The sequence below is a fragment of the Lepidochelys kempii genome, chromosome 8 (genome assembly GCF_965140265.1).
Source record: "Lepidochelys kempii isolate rLepKem1 chromosome 8, rLepKem1.hap2, whole genome shotgun sequence".
NCBI classification, from domain to species: Eukaryota; Metazoa; Chordata; order Testudines; family Cheloniidae; genus Lepidochelys; species Lepidochelys kempii.
The window spans coordinates 38,893,201-38,913,166 of record NC_133263.1 but is presented as its reverse complement, the minus strand read 5'-3'; the positions used below and the strand labels follow the sequence as shown (position 1 = coordinate 38,913,166).

At 45.7% G+C, this 19,966-nt stretch overlaps 1 protein-coding gene across 38 annotated transcripts in view; it reads right to left on the bottom strand.

The window, feature by feature from the left end:
- Positions 1–247: 247 nt before the first annotated feature.
- LOC140915802 (protocadherin gamma-C5-like) overlaps positions 248–19,966 on the bottom strand; it is a 384,766-nt gene continuing 365,047 nt past the window's right edge. For 37 of the 38 annotated variants that reach the window (XM_073356153.1, XM_073356112.1, XM_073356114.1 and 34 more), the window contains 2 exons: positions 12,564–12,652; positions 248–3,114 (listed from right to left, as the gene is read on the bottom strand). In XM_073356153.1, the coding sequence (XP_073212254.1) occupies positions 2,888–3,114; positions 12,564–12,652 (316 nt within the window). In that variant the 3' untranslated portion in view covers positions 248–2,887. Of the gene's footprint in view, positions 3,115–12,563; positions 12,653–19,966 lie in introns of those variants that run through there. The other variant, XR_012160287.1, reaches the window with a different exon arrangement.

The window sequence follows — 19,966 nt, the reverse complement described above, 5'->3', positions numbered from 1 at the left end:
CATGCTTTGCCAGGGGCCACAGAGGCCAGGAGACCAAGCACTGGTGCTCAAGGGATAATTCACAGTTTTCACTACATTACATGGGAATAAACCCTGCAGCATGAGCCTCTGTATCACTTTCTGAAGGTTGAATGATAATTTACTATACCTATGCTAGTCATCTAAGTCTGCAGCCTAGACACAGCAGTCACATAGAAAGCCATGCAGACAGGCAGACAGACTCTCTTAGGAACAACTTTACAATCAGTTCAGAAGAAACCATTTTATTATTTTTTCCCAAAGAAAAAAAGCAATATAAATATTAGAGTATAAAACTTGCGTGTAGCACATTGAACATTGGTCTATATGGATATAAGAGGATATAAGCATTTATATAATATATAAGTATAATTCAATATTAGACACATTGAAAGGACGAGTGTGTTTCATTTCACATACACTTAGAGCACAGATCACACAGAAAGAAGATAAAGAGAAATTGAAAATACTGATGTCCACAAGTTATTTACTGAGATAAAAGTAACACACCACTAGTACAAAACACTCTCTACACTAACTCAGATTGCTGATTAAAAGGAAATATAAACACTACAATTCATCTACAGTACTTCTAGAAGGGTCACATAATAACTACATTAGTTTGTATAAGCCTTACTAACTGTGTAAACTGTTTCTAGTGCAGCCACCGTAGAGGGTGACTGGGATCAGTACAAAAATCATACACAGACAAGTTCTTCGCATAGACAAGTCCTGTTTCTCTAGACACAAGGAGATAGCAATTGGCTAACGAGGCATCAGTTAGTGCACAATGCTCTGGTGAATACTGCCGGACGCTGTGCTGCATCAGGCCAGGCAAGCACCCTGGCTGCTTGGAGAAAGTTTAGTCTGAGTGATCACAGAAGGCTGGATCTTCTCAGATGAGTTATTCATTACAAATTAAAACAATCCTGGCATAGCTATCCCTGTATCTTTGCCTTTGCCTTCCCAGGTCTGTTCCACTTACTTTGATATAGGAAGCTGGCCCAGTGTAAAGGGCATCCCCCTTCTCTAGCTAAAGAGGGGCTTAAGGGTTCAATACAGCCTTCCTCACTGAGTAGGTGCTTGTGGAGACTCGATGCCAAGCTGACTTGATGCTAAGGGCACACTGCACGCTCTCTCTTTGCTGTGTCTGGACCAACAGTGAGCAGAGTACATAGTTACAAAGGGCACATAGTGGAGAGACCCTTCTTCCTGACAATCTTATTCTATCAATGTGGTAAAAATCCCAATACCAGTGGTACCAAAAACAAGGCAAAGTCTTGTCCATATTTCTGACTAAATCCAGTGGATTTTGAGTCACATCTAATAGCTTGTGTACAGCTACAGTTTGGACTGGAATGAGCGTGTGGTCTGGCAGTATCCTTCCTCTTGGTCACCTGACTGACCTGGGCCCTCCTGTGAGCATCTCCAGAGCAGCTCTCAGGCCCACTGGCTTTGCAGTCAGTGGCATGTGCTCAGCTCCAGTTCTTGGATCCCTTATTTGTGAGTATGGTCCCTTGGTCCCATCAAATCAACTGTCAGTTACTGAGTATCCAGTTCTGAAGGCTAATGAACAAAGGCTGTCCTTGGCTGCTCTGCATAGACATGGAATGTGCAAATCTCATCACTGCTCTTGGCCAGAGCAGTGACTCTTTATAACACATTGTGCCACTTATTACTGAACCCCACTCCCAGAGAGACACTGCTTGGCCGGCACTGAGACTCACTTATCTCACAGTGTATTTACACCATGCTGTACATGCATGCAATGATGACTTCCCTAGATCTGGAAGAGTTCGCTGTCCTACTGTAGATGTGAGGTGAGTATTTTGCATGCAGTTCAATGTGCAGAAATGTGAAGCATTCAGTCTCTATTCCATACAAATAGATCAGAGTTTATTCTCTGATAATATCATTCCTTGCTTAGCTTAGCCTTTCATTGCTTTAAGGAGCTGCAGCTCCTTGTTCTCACAGCAGGGGACTTAGACTTTCTTAACTTGAGTTCCAGGAAAACATTAACTGTACATATAAATATTTACTGCAAAGAATTGAGGAGATGAATTTGTTCTTTAGAGGCCTCTAAATCAATATGGACAGGTTTTGTATAGCTCAATAATGCTAGTGGCATGCTCTGCACTTAGATCTTTTCCACTGCAGATTGAATGCATTCCCTGTCTCTCAGACATCATGATTTTTGTTTCATATTTCAGGCCATCACTGGTCACACTTAAAAAAAATTAATGTTTAAAATGCATCTTAGCCTTATTCCCATCGGCTCATGCAGTGTAAACACTTATTTCTTTTAGGACAACAGGTAAACAGGAACTGAAGCACTCCCTACCAACTTCGTAACTAGGAATCCATTTCAAGGTTCCTCAGGGTCAGATTCACTAATGGAAAATTAAATATCAAAATCTGGAACATGGGTTCTAATTTGGGGAACTTTTTTTTTTTGAAAATGATCTAAAGTATATAAATAAAAAAAAATCCATGTTACAATTATTTACACTGGGCAAAGCCAAGAACAAGCCTCATGGCTTTCTTGGACCATTCTGGAGCAAACCAAATCCAAAGACATGTTTAAAAGATTTTACATCCTTGCACATTAAATTACCCAAGTGATAGTATAAAATATTAGTTAGTATTAACAGGGCACTTGTTTTTTTGTTTTGTTTTGTTTCCAATTATTTTTCATCATGAGGACTAATAGTAGGAGCCCCTACTCCTAGCTCTGATGATGACATACATTCGTAGTGTTTCCTGCTTTTTCATCACAAAATTCACATTCATCCTCTATCCTAGGCTGTGATTTGGGGGAGTGCTGGAGGGGTCTGCCCTGTAGGTCTAAGCTGCTGATGGTCTGCCAATTCTACTTCTTCTCCTTCTTCCCAGACTTCTTCTTGTTTCCACCTGAAGAGCCTGAGCTCTTCCCATCTCGTTTACCTGAGGAGTTGGAGAGGGTGGCAGTGCTGCCGGGGATGTACACATTTTGCCTGTAGTCAGGGACGTGCTGCAGTGTGAACTGGGGGCCATACCTGGTGCTGAGGCCCATAGTGCCGGCTCCTCCTCCCAGAGTAGAGTTCCCATCAGCTGCTTCTGCACAGGGCACAGGAGGGAAGACCATTAATATCTACACGGGTAAATTTTCAACTTATTATTAATTATTCCTATTACAATAGAGCCTTCAGGCATCAACCAAGATTGGGGCCTTTTGTGCCAGGCGCTCCACAGACATATAGTGAGAGACAGTCCCTGTCCCAAAGAGCTTGCAATCTACACAGACAAGCAAGACAATGTCACACGGGAGTCAGTGGGAGAGTCAGGCAGTGAAGCCAGATCTCCTGAGTGCTAGTCCAGAGCTTCAGTCACAAGATCATCCTTAGATTGTGCAAAACTGTAATGTTTCATAAGAGAATGAAGGAGCAGATCTGTTCAAAGGCTCTTGGCACAAAGGGGGTGATTACAACATGGGAACAGAATGGGAACACAAATGAATTACTACTGATGAGCCACTACACTGACAGTAAAATGAGTTTCTTTGGCTAAACAGAGGTAACTTTCTAAACCAAAATATCAGAGCCTTCTATTACAGAAAGATAATTTATCAGAGCAGCATAAGACTTGCTGTGGCATGGGTGTCAGGAATAGAGCACAGAAGGCATAGGGGGAAAGCAGCAGTGCCAGTAGTGCATATCTAAGAATGGGGAGCAGGGCACAGGGCCAGGGCGGTGGGAAAGCAAGAGAACTCCTATCAACAGTTAAAATCCTTACTTCTCCGACTCCAAAAAATCACTCTCAAAAGAGAGGGGCAGGTCAGTTCCTGGAGTTGCAACAGTTATTTGGTGCTCCATGATTAAATGGGGAGTGCAGCATCTGATCATCCCAACCCTGTTTCTGTTCAGGACACGCTGCTGCTAGTAATGGTGCTGTCATTTACATGTTCAGGACAGCGCACTAGGAAGGTGATGGAAAGAAATCCTATGGGCTTATCTGATCTTACTGCTGAACTCTTAGGTTTGGTACTCCTACCATCTGCCAGTCTGGTATTGGCACCTCAGTCTTTGCTGCATGGCTGCTCTAGACCCATGACTAGCTAGCCTCAAGGGGCTAACGTAGTCACACTTTGATCCCTGCCTGACAATTTCAGTACCTTTCACCTTGGTATACATCTGCCACCTAATATTCAAAATACTTTCCTTCCCCATCCAGAGAAACCAGAGCATTATAAAGGTATTTAAACCAACTACTCAAGCCATAACTATTATGCACTAAGAAAATTCCATCACTGGGTAATGTCATATGTAGCAGTTCTTTCTAACCACTTTAACCCTGGCCCCAGTATTGCTGTAGCATGGGTCTAATGTGGAGAGTAAAATATGTGGGGTAATAGGAAATTCCTATAATGCAGCAGTACTGAGTGGTCTGGGGGAGTTTAGCATAATGTGGTAAATACAGCTGCAGTAGCTTCTGTCATGGTTCTGTGCTGCAATTCTAAGCTGGGGAGCAGAGCATAGGAGGGAGGTAGATAAGTAGAAGGTTCCTGTAGTGCTGATATTACAGGAGCAAAGCAGGGCACTCCTCTCATGCTGTAATGCTGACGTGAAGAGAATGCAGGAGAGAGACATGGAAGGGAGAAAAGGGGGAAGAACTTCTGTAATGCAGGCTGTGAGTCACAGAGCATAGAGAGGACTTGGGCAAGCCGGGAATTCGTGTAATAGTTCAAGGAGTGGCTAATTCACAGGAGTCACCATGCGCATGGACACTGAAGTTACCTATCAGAAGTGATCGAGATCAGAGGTTCTCAAAAAGTGGCCCATGGACCATCATTTGTTTGTGGAATCCTTTCTGATTAGCCACGGAAAATTCTGAGATCTATGCACTGGGGGACTGGGTATTTAGGGGGAAAGTTTTTTTCTAACAAAATAGTCTGCAGAATGAAAAAGATGGATAATCACTGATGCTGGTGACTCCAATGCCCCATGGAGAAGAATTCTGTTAGCTCAAGAACACCTTGGAGCAGTAAGGCAATCTGTACCTTTGCACTAGCTCAATCTTCCCCCTAGCTCAGGAATCACATGCAAGATGGACATACTTTATCAGTTTTGGGGTGAGAAACCTCCTAGGGATAGAATCAGCACAGCCACACCACTTCCCTGACTCTCTCCTGATTACTGCTGAAGTCACTGGGTTAATAATGGGTCTACTATCACCCAACCCAGTAGTATTAGGTGCTTATCCTTAAATAAATCATGCATGGGAACTACTGACCTTGCATTCAATAGCATATATCTGATCTGGAGACTAGAGATCAGTGGGGGTGATAGAGCAAGACTGAGCACTATATGAGTGTCCTGCCCAGAATTTTACCCTCATTGTTCTCCTTTCTTCTTTAATCTTTCTTTCAAATTGTATTTTTAATCTTCTTTTAATTTAAAATATTTGCCTTGCTTTTTTAAAAAAAATTGTGCAAATGATCTGTGTTCTGCTACTGAAGACGATCAGCTGGTGATGGAGACCTTAATGCTGGCACCCAGCCAGCTCCTACTTGTGGATTCCCTGCTCCCCTGTAATACAGTACCACAACAATGGGACATATTTGCACTGAACCAAATAGGGTCTCATTTGTAGCATTCTAAACAATGGGTTTTCTTGTTGATTTTTAGAAGTAAAAGGAGAAGAGGCTTGAGGTGTCAGAGGAACACAGTGTAAGGGCCCAAGGGACAGTGCACAAGAACTGCTAGTGGAAGCTCACAGGGCTTTGTAAAGTAGAAAACCATGCTGCACGGAAATGCCATTTTGGACTCTGGAGTGAAATTGGTCAGCCTCTCTAAAGGTTTATGATTTCCCAGCTGGATTATATAGTCTTGGGATACTTGGCTACATTTCTCTTTAGAACTGATTCCTGAAATTGGGTAGGATTGCTTTTAAGAGTCTATATAGGGGCAGGGAGCATATACATTTTAATTATATTTATTGCTAATCCACAAAGCTAACTATTTATTCCTTAAAAGCAGCAAAGAGTCCTGTGGCACCTTATAGACTAACAGACGTATTGGAGCATAAGCTTTCGTGGGTGAATACCCACTTCTTCAGACGCATACATGTATTCACCCACGAAAACTTATGCTCCAATTCGTCCGTTAGTCTACAAGGTACCACAGGACTCTCTGCTGCTTTTACAGATCCAGACTAACTACCCTCTGATACTATTTATTCCTTGGTTTTATAGTTCACCCCATGGAGAGTGTTTAAACATCTTCTGCCTTCTCATTGTTTTAAAATGTACCCAGAGACCTGTAATTGTTAATCTCAACAACAATTAATACACTAATTCAATGTTTCCCAAACTTGGGATGCTGCTTGTTCAGGGAAAGCCCATGGTGGGCTGGGCCAGTTTGTTTACCTGCTGTGTTCGCAGGTTTGGCTGATCGCAGCTCCCACTGGCCGCGGTTCGCTGTGTCCGGCCAATGGGGGCTGCGGGAAGCAGCGACCAGTATGTCCCTCGGCCCGTGCCACTTCCCGTAGCCCCCATTGGCCGGGCACAGTGAACCGCGGCCAGTGGGAGCTGCGATTGGCCGAACCTGCGGACGCGGCAGGTAAACAAACTGGCCCAGCCCGCCAGGGGCTTTCCCTGAACAAGTGGCATCCCAAATTTGGGAAACACTGCACTAGTTCATTAACACATCCTTCAGGGTGCTTCAAAGTATGCATGGGTGAACTAAACACTTTAGACATGTTCTCGGATTTGACTGCAGATGAGATAACTGCGTGCAGTTTGATTCTTATTTCATTCCACGGTGAGGGTGGGGAATTTTCTCTGTGCTGATTCACTTCATTTCATCTGGCGACAGACTGGCTGCGGGAGGGGACTTTGCAGTTTTAAGTACTGTATGTTTTTTCTGTATCACTTTAAATAGAGCATTCACTGAGGACACAGCAATCTGTCTCCTCAGTCATCAAGTCATTGCTAGTGACCTACCAACCCACTTCTGTGTCATAATGTTACTAAGAGAAATCACCCCAGCTGCCTGTTGAAAATGCACAGTATGGCAGGCCGGGGGGGGGGGGGGGGACTGGGGGGGGCTGTAACCAGGCTGCAGAACAGGTTTCCTAGTTGAAATAAACATCAGGAGTCAGCACGGTTTCCAGTGAGGAAAGTGTCTGTGAAGTTCACTGGCTGCCTGAGGAGCCAGTTTGCCCAGTCTAAGGCCTTGTCTAGCCTGCCACTTTACAGCACTGCAACCTTCTCACTCAGGGGTGTGAAAAAACACCCTCCTGAGCACTGCAACTTTCAGCGCTATAAATTGGCAGTGTAGACAGTGCACCAGCGCTGGAAGCTGCGCGCCCAGCATTGGCAGCTACTCACCTCGTGGGGGTGGTTTTTAGCCCTCCCAGTGCTGGTGCCGTGACTACACAGCCACGTTAAAGTGCTTGGTGCTTGTGAAGACATACCCTAAGAATCACCGATGAGCTCAATGTGCTGTTTTTAGTTAACACGAAATTACAGGTGAAGAGCAAGACAACAGATATGTTTAATTCAGCACTAAGCTGCTTTTCTGCAGGCAGGGTTTCAACCCCTATTGGCTAGTAACTAGTCTTAAAGTCATTTATCAATACTAATTCAAGCTTGCTGCAGGTCTGAATAACTTTGTACAGAGACATACGTAATAGACTGTCTATATAGCTTCAACAATGCGGAGCCTTGTGGCACCTTAGAGACGAACAAATTTATTTGGGCCCAGATACATTTGTTAGTCTTTAAGATGCCACAAGGACTCCTCATTGTTTTTGCTGATACAGACTAACACAGCTACCACTCTGAAACTATATAGCTTCAGATTCCCTGACACTCCTGTAAGGTAACCTCCCTTTATACTGCCACTTATGGTAAATTGTCTGGAGGCTCTTATGGTCAAAGTAAGATGAGGAAAATAAATTAAACTATCCAGGATCTTAGATTAGACAAAAATAACCAACTCATGTCTCTGTTTCTTTTACAAACTGAGCTCATCTCTGGCTAAGATAACAAGCTTTGGGGGGCTTAGCACTTGAGCACTTGAGACTGCAGCTGCTGTTGGGGCTTTCAGTAAACCAAATATAGAGACCTTTATTTAACAATGTATAGAGCAGCACAGAAAGCCATGCCTTGGCTTGCAGACAGGTGGTGTCTGAAAATCCAGGCAGGACTATCCTGTGCTTTATTTCACTCACTTTTTCTACCACCACAAATCAAACCAGCTTTTTCTTCCTCTACACATTGCATTGTATCAATTTAGATTTTATCCACAACATTTTAAAGGGAGGTTTCAGAGTAGCAGCCATGCTAATCTGTATTCGCAAAAAGAACAGGAGTACTTGTGGCACCTTAGAGACTAACAAATTTATTTGAGCATAAGCTTTTGTGAGCTATAGCTCACTTCATCGGATGCTGTAGCTCATGAAAACTTATGCTCAAATAAATTTGTTCGTCTCTAAGGTGTCACAAGTACTCCTGTTCTTTTTAAAGGGAGAGTTCCTAGAATTAGATGCCATCATGTGTCTAGCATTTAGTCCCTGATTTAAAAATGATCTTGGGTATTCCTCAGTCTGCAAAAGGGTAAATCGCTTCAGACTCTCAGAAGCCCTGACTTTTCTAACTGCTGAAGAGCTTTAGGCCCTTCAGACTGGGTGTGTAAATGGAAGCATTTCAACTGGCTAGCAAAGCTCGGGTGTCACAGCACCAGGGGGCAGGGACTGATGGTTCGATTAGTCTTCCCCTCCCTGCCCTCACCCCTACCTAAACTTCCATATGCTGGAGAGAGAAAATACAAAAAGAAGGCATGAAATCTCTGAGGTGCTGTTATCATAGGCACTGACGCCGTGGGTGCTCTGGGGCTGGAGGAAAAAAATAGTGGGTGCTCAGCATCCACCAGCAGCCCTATGATCAGCTCCTTCCCCTCCCTCCCAGCCCTCCCACCCACCACGATCAGCTGTTCAGCAGTGTGCAGAAGGTGCTATGTGGGAGGAGGAGGACTGGGAGCAGGAAGAGGCAGGGGGTGTGGGTGGGCGAGGGATTGGGAGGAGGTGGGGCAGGGGTGGAGCAGGTGCAGGAAGCGGTCGGGGAGGGACAGGGCGGGAAGAAGTGGGAAGGGGGTTTGGGGGAAAGGGTGGAGTGGGGCGGGGTCTGGGGAGAGCAGGGGTCAAGCTCCCTCTGGGAACTGGGGAAGTCAGAGCCTCTGGCTCTTATTGTCAGAAAAGAGATTATAAAAATGGCACCTTCTTCCTCAACAGTGAGTTAGATCTGCTGCCTTTACTGACGGAAGGTGGGTGTTTATACCCTGCCCTCAGGGCAGCCCTGCAGATCCCACACAGCTAGGGAGAGTGAGCTGGTGGCTCGTCTGCTTCCCTGTCATCAGCAGAATCGGCGGCAAGATGAAAATCATCATGTGGTGCTCCCGTTACGAGTTAATGATTAACAGAACTAACATGGTCAAAATGCTACTGGACATTGATTTGTCGATCTCCCAATATGATTAGCAAAGTGGCCAAATGAAAGGAGAAGACGCAATAGCATTGTTACTGAATTTAACTGAGTTCTAATTGATGAAACTTTGGACAGGATTGGTGCCTGTCCCAGGGAGAAACCCATGGAAAGGGAGAAGGGGGGAAAGAGAACTCCAGGAGGCTGATCTTGCAGGTTCCTGAGCAGCCTCCCTTCAAGAAAAGAGAGGCATTTGGGAGCTGTAGAGTTTGCAGAGAGTGAGGTCTCCCAACTTGAAGTCCTGAGGATTTATGGGGAAGGGAACCCAGAACCATAAAGACAGGAGCCATGCTCCAGGGATAGCTTCACCTTTGCACAGCTGGGCTGCAATGGAATGACTTCACCCCTGGAAGAAGCCCTATTGCTATTAGCTGGGTCTGCCTGCAGCTGCTCACTGGCAGCCTTGAACAGGATCCAGACAGTCAATGCCGCTGGTAACTGTATTAACTCCCAAACAGATTGGATCTGCAGGGCATGGTGCTGGAGAGCACAGCCAGTCTCCTGTTCTGTCTCCTCACACTCAGTGGAGGGGCATCTGTGATATCCCAGGCTGAAAAAGGGGAAATGGTGCAGCAGTGGTATCACTGTCCCCCTTCTGGCTTGAATGTAAGTGGCTCTTGCATGGGCATGCGGCAAATGGGAGGTGCAAGAAACCTTTCCCCCATCCAGCCCAGCACCTAAGCATATGAAGAGTGATGTTGAAGTCAATTACACTATTAATGTGTTTAAGGATCAGCACATGGTTGTGCACTGTGCCAAACTGGATCAATATGGTGGCTGTGCAAGAGCCCCTCACAAGAGCAGTCCTGGTCTCTCTACACTCTGGTGAGAACAGAGACCAGTGGCTTCTGTTCCCCATCCTCCCACAGCAAGATACAGAAAACAGGGCGGGGAGGATTGGGGAGGAGACAGTCACGGCCCTCTGCCCATCTTCCATTCTGCAGAGTGGAGATGACTCATCAGGGAGAGCAATTTGTTACAGTCTAATGGACTGAACAGATTTCACATATCCCCAGGAGCATAGAAAAACCCTACAGAGGGGCATCACATCAGGGCAGGGCATCACCAATCTTGGCAGTGGCAAAAAATGCCATGACTTATCACGTGGGTAGGGAGGAGTTTTGCCAGAGTAAGGGTCCCTCACAGGTAAGTGTAAACTGATGAACAATTTAGAAAGAACCCATTCAGCTTTTAGATCCCAGGGATTGCTGGGCAGGCAAGTAGAAAAATAATCATGTTATTTGTAAAGTGAGGACATGTTAGCTGGAGTCATGGAGAAATGATAAACATATGGCCACCGTGGCTATTTTTACAGAGTCCATTTACAGAGTAGAACCACATTTTCACATTGTTTCTATTCTTAAAAATATATATATAAAAGAAAACACTCTAATGTCCAAGACCTTCATCTCCTTAACTGGCTGTGGCAGCTGTTTGCTTGGGCTGCTCAGAGTCTACAGAGAGGCTTTCAGGGTGACAAAGTTCAGGTTAAAGCAGCTCTCCAAAGAAGAAATACCAATTTGAAATCCTCACTCCAGACTTTTTTTCTGCCAAGAGCAGAGAGAAAACATCCTAAGCATTTTTGTCAGTGTTTTATGGCTATGCTGTTTTTTCTATCTTTAAAATTTAGAGGGAATAGACTTAAAGGTATTTATAAGCAAAGACTCTATGTAAAACAGCTAGCCTCTTTATCTTGAATTCTGTATTCTAATGACTTGTCTATTATGATTCATTAACAAAAGTGCACCAGGATCACAGAGCTACAAACACTCTTCTGTATTTCCTGTCACTCTCACATAACAATAGATGGTAAAAGTTTAAAAAAAAAACTCCACAAACCACAGTCATAATAATTGCAAAGAAAGTATTTTAAAGTTGAGATATTCAGTTATGCCTCAGCCCTCTCTTTTGCTGTCAGCACTAAAAATGTGTCTGCATTTTGCTACCAAAGATGAGCTAGCAGCTAGAATAATTCTTGGCTGTGTGGGTACAACCTGGTCATTAAAGATCTACCAACTAATATTTGTGATCACAGTTTTTCATGGATGTAAAATTGCTCCTGTAAAAAAGGAGTTCTCTTGTTTAAAAATCTGGCCCTTTGTTCCAAAACCAAAAAATGTCTCTTTTCTGCTACTGACACGTTATTCCTTCCCTCGTATGTGAGAATGGGACAGAGGGGGACTGATTATCCCACATCTGTCTACTGCACCTTCCTCTGAATCATCTGGTGCCGGTCACTGCTGGAGACAGGATACTGGAGTAGATGGACCTTGGGATCCAGTACAGCAAATCCTATGTTTCCAATACTATGTTTCCATGTCCTGTCCACAGCCAAGTCTCCCAACTTGCTCCGTTTCTCAAATTCACCCTCACATGTACTGGTGTATCAGATCAGACATTGCATATTTGTTTTATTTTGGGATCAGACTTTCTATACAACTACACATATACATTTTAAAAAAGCGAGAGAGACACTCCAAATACAGGTTTTTCTATTTATATCACCATATTGTGAGCCAGATACCACTCTCTCAAGAATGCAGATGCTGAAGATTCTCAGCCTTTACCCTCCTGCCTTACTACACAACAGAATGACTATCTCACATCAACCGCAAACCCTGCTCCATGTTGTTAATTCGCCATTCATATCCTATTCATATCCTAACCTATTCATATAATGGGTGCTGAAACTAAGGGGGTGTGTGTGTGGCAGGGGTGGGAGGTGCTGTTGCTGCTGCTTGAAGTGGTTTCCGTCATATGCAGGGTTTACAGTTTGATCCAATGGCTCTCAGCACCCCCACTGTACAGATTGTTCCAGCGCCCCTGTTCATGTCTCTTTTGCATAGTAATACAAGTACCAATGGTATTCTGATGGTATTTGCTTAAGAAGTACTTTAGGAAGCCACATCATCCCTGCCAGTTGCTCTGAACCACTGATAATATTAAAATCCTGTCTAATTACATGCACTTTAAATGTTACAGCATTACAAATGATGCAATTATCTTGTGCTTAAAGGAAACTGACCATTTGCTGATGCCAGGATCATGGCTTGAAGCATTTCCGTATCAAACTGGTTGTTTGGCCAAGCTCCACCTTCTTCTCCATTCTGAGAGCTAAGGAAAAGAAAATAAACAAAGAGTTACCAAAGGCTCAGCAGAGAGGGTGGGATTCTGTCAGATATTGCCTGTAGAAGTACCATGCTCTGTAAAGAAAGTTAATACTATTGATTATTATAAGGTCACACCTGCTCTCGACAGTGTCCACAGCGCCTCTCCCCTGCTCATCTCCCCAGCACACAGCTGGCTCTAGCCCTCAGTGCCCAGCATCTGTCCCCCACTCCACAGCTGGCTTTAGCCTTTAGTATTACAATGCAATATGGTATTTTTATATTAATATAAAGCATATCCAAAATTTATGAAATATACAGCTTTGAAAATCTAAAATTACTGTTTCAGAGTAGCAGCCGCGTTAGTCTGTATTCGCAAAAAGAAAAGGAGTACTTGTGGCACCTTAAAGACTAACCAATTTATTTGAGCATAAGCTTTTGTGAGCTACATTTTCCACTTTTATGCATCCGATGAAGTGAGCTGTGGCTCACGAAAGCTTATGCTCAAATAAATTGGTTAGTCTCTAAGGTGCCACAAGTACTCCTTTTCTTTTTGTAAAATTACTGTGTTTTCATTGCTGAAAAACACTGGCTCTCCTGATAAGGAGAAGAGATCTGACACCGCTCAGGGGAGTGCTCTTACCTCTGGACTACAAGAGGGAGTCTCATTCTTTCTCTGGTCCAATTAACATTTAATTACAGTGGAGTAACTTCAGCGGGAAAAACTGAGGAGACCCAAACCAGAATATCCCATAGTTCCAGCACTCACCTGAGTGGTAACAGGTGTCTGGTCAAATCTCTTACTTATCATGCAGAGGGAGGACTTGAAGCAGTGGTCTACGTCTCCCAGGAGAGTATCCTAACTACTGGGCTAACGGTGGGGTGACCAGATGCCCCAATATTTGGGGCTTTGTCTTATATAGGCACCTATTACCCCCATCCTCATCCCAATTTTTCACTCTTGCCATCTCTTCACCCTAGCTAAAGATCAGAAGGGAGGTCCAGCTCTCTCTCCTTGATGTTTTATGTGGACTTAGGCAGACTCTCAGCACCCCTATCAGATCAGGCCCTGCATATGGGTTAGGTGGAGGACGGCCTGCAACATTATCTAATTCAAATATGACCATATAGATCATTGTTGCAACCACTGTTATGTATTTGCAGCAAATATTGTACAAAGGTTGTCAGGTGAGGTGTCTATGGAAAGGTTATGATTTGCTGCTTATGATTATGCTATCTGTATGCATGTATCATTTTTGTATTTGAAGTTGTAAGTTGTAAGTATTGGCCCTATACTTGGATTTCAAATGTTTGCTCCTAGGGTAACGCCCACAAGTTAACGCCCAGCACATCTTGGAGGGACTGTTCAAATTAAGTGGCTCATCAAGAACATTTAACTAACAATGGACCATGGGAGACGCCCATCTACACTTAATGGAATGTCCTGCTGTGATTAGGCAAAATGTATGGACATGGGACTTGCCCATGTGACTCCAAACTCCATCTTGTTGCTGTAATTTTCCACAGTAAGAACAATGGGATACCCTCCACATGGCAAAAGCTATAAAAGGCCCTGGAAACACCTCCATTTGGTCTTCAATCCTGCTTCTTACTTCTGGAGGAACCTTGCTACAAAAAAGCTCTGAACAAAGGACTGAATGACAATACAATTAACCTGGAGTTTTGGTTAAATGAGGCTGCAATCTATATTCTTAGATACAGTACAACATGCTTCTCAATGTTTGCCAGATGGCCAGCAGCTGTGTTTAACATTGTTTGCTTATTGATTTGCAATCATATTGTCCCCCAAAGGGGTCCAATGAAACAATCCAAGAACCCCAAGATCCTCTTCATATTAAATTATTAGTTATTATTATTTATTTATGGTAGCAGCTAGAGGCCCCAACCAACATCAAGGTCTCCTTATGTAGTCTGTGTACAAACACATAGCAACAAACAGCCTTGCCTCAGAGACATCAGAGTCTGAATAAACAGCACAGACAAAGGAAGGATTATTATCCCCATTTTACAGATGGGACACTGAGGTACTGAGAGACTACAGGCCTGTGGGACTTAGGTGCCCAGGTACTTATCTGCATCTTTAGACACCTAAATTCCTTTGAAAATCTGGCCCTCAGCCACTTGCCCAAGGTCACACACAAAGCCTCTGACACGGCCAGGAGTTGGACCATAATCTGCTGAGTTCAAGTCCAATGCCTTAGCCATGACATCATCTTCCCCTTCCACATAGGTGGCGGGTATGATAGGTGCCACCACGGATCTGCCGCAGGATGTCTGGGCCGTGGTGGCCCCACCTGTGCACCGCCTCTTCCCCGAGGCCTCCACTGCCTGCCACTGTCTGGTGAGTCCCTCCTCTCTCCATTTCACCCCCCTCTCTGGAGGTCCCTGCCACATGCCGCATTCATCCTCTCATCCACTCCATTCCCCCATGAGGCCCCCACCACCCGCCACTCCCTGTGTCCCTCCTCTCCTGCACGCACCCACTCCCCCAAGCCCTCCCCCATCCCTCTCCCCGGCTGTTGCATCCCTCCTCACCCCCCTCTGCCCAGAAGCTGGCAGGGGCTCAGCTCCGGCCAGCAGCCTGGCACTCGTGGCTCAGGCTGACCGGCAGCCTAGGGTGGCTTGGGCCAGTGGCTTCGGGCAGCTTGGGCCAGTGCTCAGGCTGGCTGGTGGCCTTGGGTGGTTTGGGCTGGTGGTAGGGCAGGTCATCAGTTTGGGCTGGCCATCAGCTTGGGCTGGCCATCAGCCCAGGGCAGCGCTCAGGCTGGCTAGGGTCCAGGGATCAGGGCTGTTTGGCCAGGGGTCCTCCAGCTACCGGGGGGGCGGGAGGGATAGAGGAGGTGGGAAGGACTCGGGGCTCTGGCAGGCAGGGGGAGATGGAAGGGGTGAGGTATGGGCAGAGCCTCTGGTGGAAGGGGCAAGGCAAGGGGTAGCCTCCCTGAATGGGGGTTTCACCTGCAGTCCATGCCCTTCCATTTTCGATATTACTCCACTAATATACATAGCGGGACTGGCCATTGCAAACTATCTTCTGAGCAGTATGCAAATTATTGTGTAATTTGCAGAGGAAGCCCAAGTAGGAGGTATCCAGAGATTTTGCTTTTGCAATATTTGCTGTCTAGTGAAATCTGGGGTATCCCAAAAGCTCATTATCCACATCAACCTATTGACTACATGATGATGTGAAGCAAGCCACAAGTGAGTTATGAAGGCCACCCTGAATTGTTTGTTACTATTATTTAGTTGTATTACAGTAGCACAGAGAGCCCCAGACAGCATTAGGGCCCCATTTTGCTGGACACTGTACAGATACTCGGTAGGAGGCAATCCGTGCCTCAGAGACTTTACAATCTATGTAAAGACAAAAGGCGCTAGCAGAGCTGGGAAGATAATCCATGTCTCCTGACTCCTAGTTCCTTGCCCTATTCTATGTTGCCTCTTTAAATAAGTTCTGATAAACGTTTATACCAAGTGCTCTGTGTACATCACCTATTTGACAGAAGAGCTATTTTAGAAATGCTTTAAAGAGTTTCAAAAACTGTGATTGAACTATATTTTGCATTTCTCCATGTGGAAGTCCGGTGCTGTCATTACTAAGAGTCCAGCCATTCATGGTGATATAAGATACATTGATGATATTTTCATCCTCTGGCTAAATGACTTAAACTCCCTCATAGACTTCCACCACAACTTCTACCACCAGCACTTGTCCATTAAACTCTCTCTGGAACACTCCCACACCAGCACCAACTTCCTAGACACCACGATCAGCTTCAACAATGGTACCCTACAGACAGCTATATGCAAGAAACCACAGATCACCACACGTACCTTTATAGATCCAATAACCACCCCAAACACACCAAGAAATCTGCTATCTACAGTCAGGCACAGAATATGCTCTGGGGAGAAAGTCTAGGATATGCATCTTAACACATTCAAAACCACCTTCACCAAACAGGGACACTCCACCAGAGATGTAGATTGCACCATGGAATGGGCCACTCAAATATTCCGAGAGAACCTGCTTCAATATGGAAATAAATCCTCCTCCAACCGCACACCTACCGCCCCACATTGGAACCCATGCAGGTCATCATCAAACAACTACAACCCATAGTCAGTCCATCCTGAAAGAATCTTTTCTGATCCCCCTCTTCTGGCCTTCAAACAACTCCTCAACCTCTCCAAGATCATCATCACAAGAAAGCTTTCCACAGATCAGGACACACCAATTCAAAACAGCACCAGACCCTGACAGAACAAGAGACGCAAACATATTTCTGCTGCTACAATAATCAACATGCCCACCCCAACACCACAAAACACCTTTCAAGTTCCATGAATCCTACACATGCCTATCACAACATGTGGTGTACCTTGTCCAGTGCACTAAATCATAGACAACTCATGTCTCCCCATACTGGGGCGGGGGGCACAATCTAAAGGGAAGGACACGTGGCCGCCCCATGTGTCTCCTCTGCCCAGTGACCCCCCTGCCCTGTGCCCAGCCCAGGGCCATGGCACTCTCCCCACCCCACCGAAGTTACAAGTGAGGGGGAAGGGGCTCTGTCCTTCTCTCCCTGTGCCTTTCCCCCAGGATGAATCACTTCTCCCTGAGAGAGCCTGGCTGGGAGGCAGCAGTGGCCGGCTCGCTGCCTGGGCTTGGCTGCTGGGGACAGGGGCTGAGTGAGCCAGAGCCCCCCTCTCGCCCACCCAGCATGCTCAGCCCTTGTCCCTGGGGGGACACACAGGGAGAGAAGGACAGAACCCCTCTCCCTCCCCGCTCTCGGGAGGCCAATCTGACCCCACATGCCCTCCATGTATCACCTCTGCACTGAATGCCCCAGTAGCCACTATACAGGGGTGAAAGCAGACCATCACTACATTCTTGAATTAGCTCAGACAGGAAAATGATAAAAGACAAAAACCCCACATCACCTGCGGGTGAACACTTTTCACAAAGCGATCACTCCATATCTGAGCTGTCAGTCCTCATCCTCAAAGGGCACCTGCACAACACTTTCAACAGATGAGCCTGGGAGCTTTAACTCATAACTTTGCTAGATGCTAAAAATCATGGACTGAGTAGAGACACTGGATTTCTGGCTTATTACAACAATCTGCAACCCACTAACAACCCCCTTCTCCAGCTGCTTTCCCTCCTCTTCCCCTTCCTTTCCTCCCTATGACTGGAGGGGTGTTAATGGGCCACTTCACCTTGAATGGTCCCTTAAAATATGTATTAACTACTTATGCTAAACAATCTGTTTCACATTGTATAGTTTCCCACAGCTGAAGAAGAGCTCTGTGTAAGCTTGAAAGCTTCTCTCTCACCAACAGAAGTTGGTCCAATAAAAGATACTACCTCCCCGAGCTTGTCTCTCTAATATCACATATGGAAGAGGCAGGGATAGATTTCAATTCTCCAGGCTTCACTCAATTGCCTTAACCGTCCTTTCTCTTCCTGCAATCAAACAGCTGCAACAAATGAGGCGGGATCCTACAGACAACTGTCTCCTTCACTATACAATACGGAGTCATTCCCAGAGCACTCAATTCCAGGTTCTGGAGCGGGAGATCTCCAGTGGTCACAGGCCTTTCTGCCCCTTCCCCCATGTCCAACATCTGACCCCTTCTGCCCTGTCCCCTCAGTTTCTTCTTGTACTTGTCCTGTTGCTTCCCCACCACCAACTCCTTGGCTCAGTCTTCCTCCCCTTTCACTGACTTCTCATCCTTTTTCTTGTTTCCTTGCCCAGCCAGTCCAACTCTCTGCCTTGGGGATACCTCCAGTCCCAGTGCCCCCTTGGGCTCCTCATCCCAGTCTTAGCCCAAGGGTTCTTGTCCAGCCAGTCTGAGCTTCACCCAATCTAGCTCCTCATCTGATCTGCCTCACCCACCACTTGCTCTGAGTTGCCCCACCCAACTGGTTCCTCAGATCCCAGTCTCCCTCCTCCCAGCTCCTTGGCAAGCTCAGTCTCCCACCTTCCCCACGGGTTCTGCAGTCCCCCGTCTCCCCTCCCAGGTCCCAGTTTCTCTCTCAAACTCTACCTGATAGCTCCTCTACCCACTCCCCCAAGCACCTTGTCCCATCCTACTCCCAACCCCACCTCAGGACCAGCTCTTGTCCCTCTGCATTTGAGTCAGGTGGTTTCCTCCTCCATACTGCCTGGGCACAGCAGGAGGGCTTTTAATGCTCACAGAAAACAGTCTCGTTGTTCTCTGTTCCTATGCCTGGCCCCACAATGGCCCCTGGAATCTGGGAAGAACAGTTGTAGGGAAAGTCCTGCTCAGCCCCTGTATCCCTGAGCTGGAGTATGATGGAATCTCCAGAGAATGTAACTGCCAAACTCTAACAAGTCTCTGCTGAACTGCGTGAACTGCCATTTCCAGGTGTTTGGAACTTTGCCAAATTTGAGGAACATCAGGGACACCTCCCTACCAAATCTCAAGTCCCTGTTTCAGAGCATGGGGGCACTAGAGCTTCTAAAAATATTCCTGTTTGTTTACTTGGGGAAAACAATGCATTTTCCACTAATCTTGTTCTCAGAAATGGCTGGACCATTTTTGCTGTAACTTCCCATAGAAATTCAGCCCAAGGCAGACACCAACCATGAAAGAGTTCAACCTGAATAGTTTAAACTGGGCAACATTATGAGCAACTAGAAACAGGGTCTTATAAGGAGAAGTGTCAGGACCCCTTAGCTAGAGACAGCAATACCTGGATGGCCAATAATGTATATTGGTGATGATTAATAAAATGCACATGGTTCCAGAATTCATCATGTCCTTTTGACCACTCTTGCCACTAAGCCATATAAGCTGGATTCCTTCTGACATTCCGAACCCTGGAGCAACTTCCAATGGCTGCCATTTAAAATAAATAACCTGCCAGTTTCCTTCTTTCTCCCCTAAATGAGAAACCCACCCTTTCCCCCAGTCCCCATACACACACACACACCCCACCTGTAAACAAACTACACTGGCCTGAGACTCAGAATGGGCAATATTCAGTATTAGACAAATCACAAATTTAAGATTGTGACTCACAGATGTTCAGGTCAGAAGGGACTATCATGATCATCTAATCTGACTTCCTGCACATTGCAGGCCACAAAACCTCACCCACTCCTTGCAGAGATAATAATTAGAACTCTATAATCCTGGCAATGGGAGATTCTCAGCTTTCCAATGGGACACACAGCATTTGCTTCTAGTGCTGAAAGGTGCTGAGATACTGCACTTTAATGTCAGCAGAGAGGGCAGTCCCTTAGCATCCATTGGTCATCAGGCCAAAAAT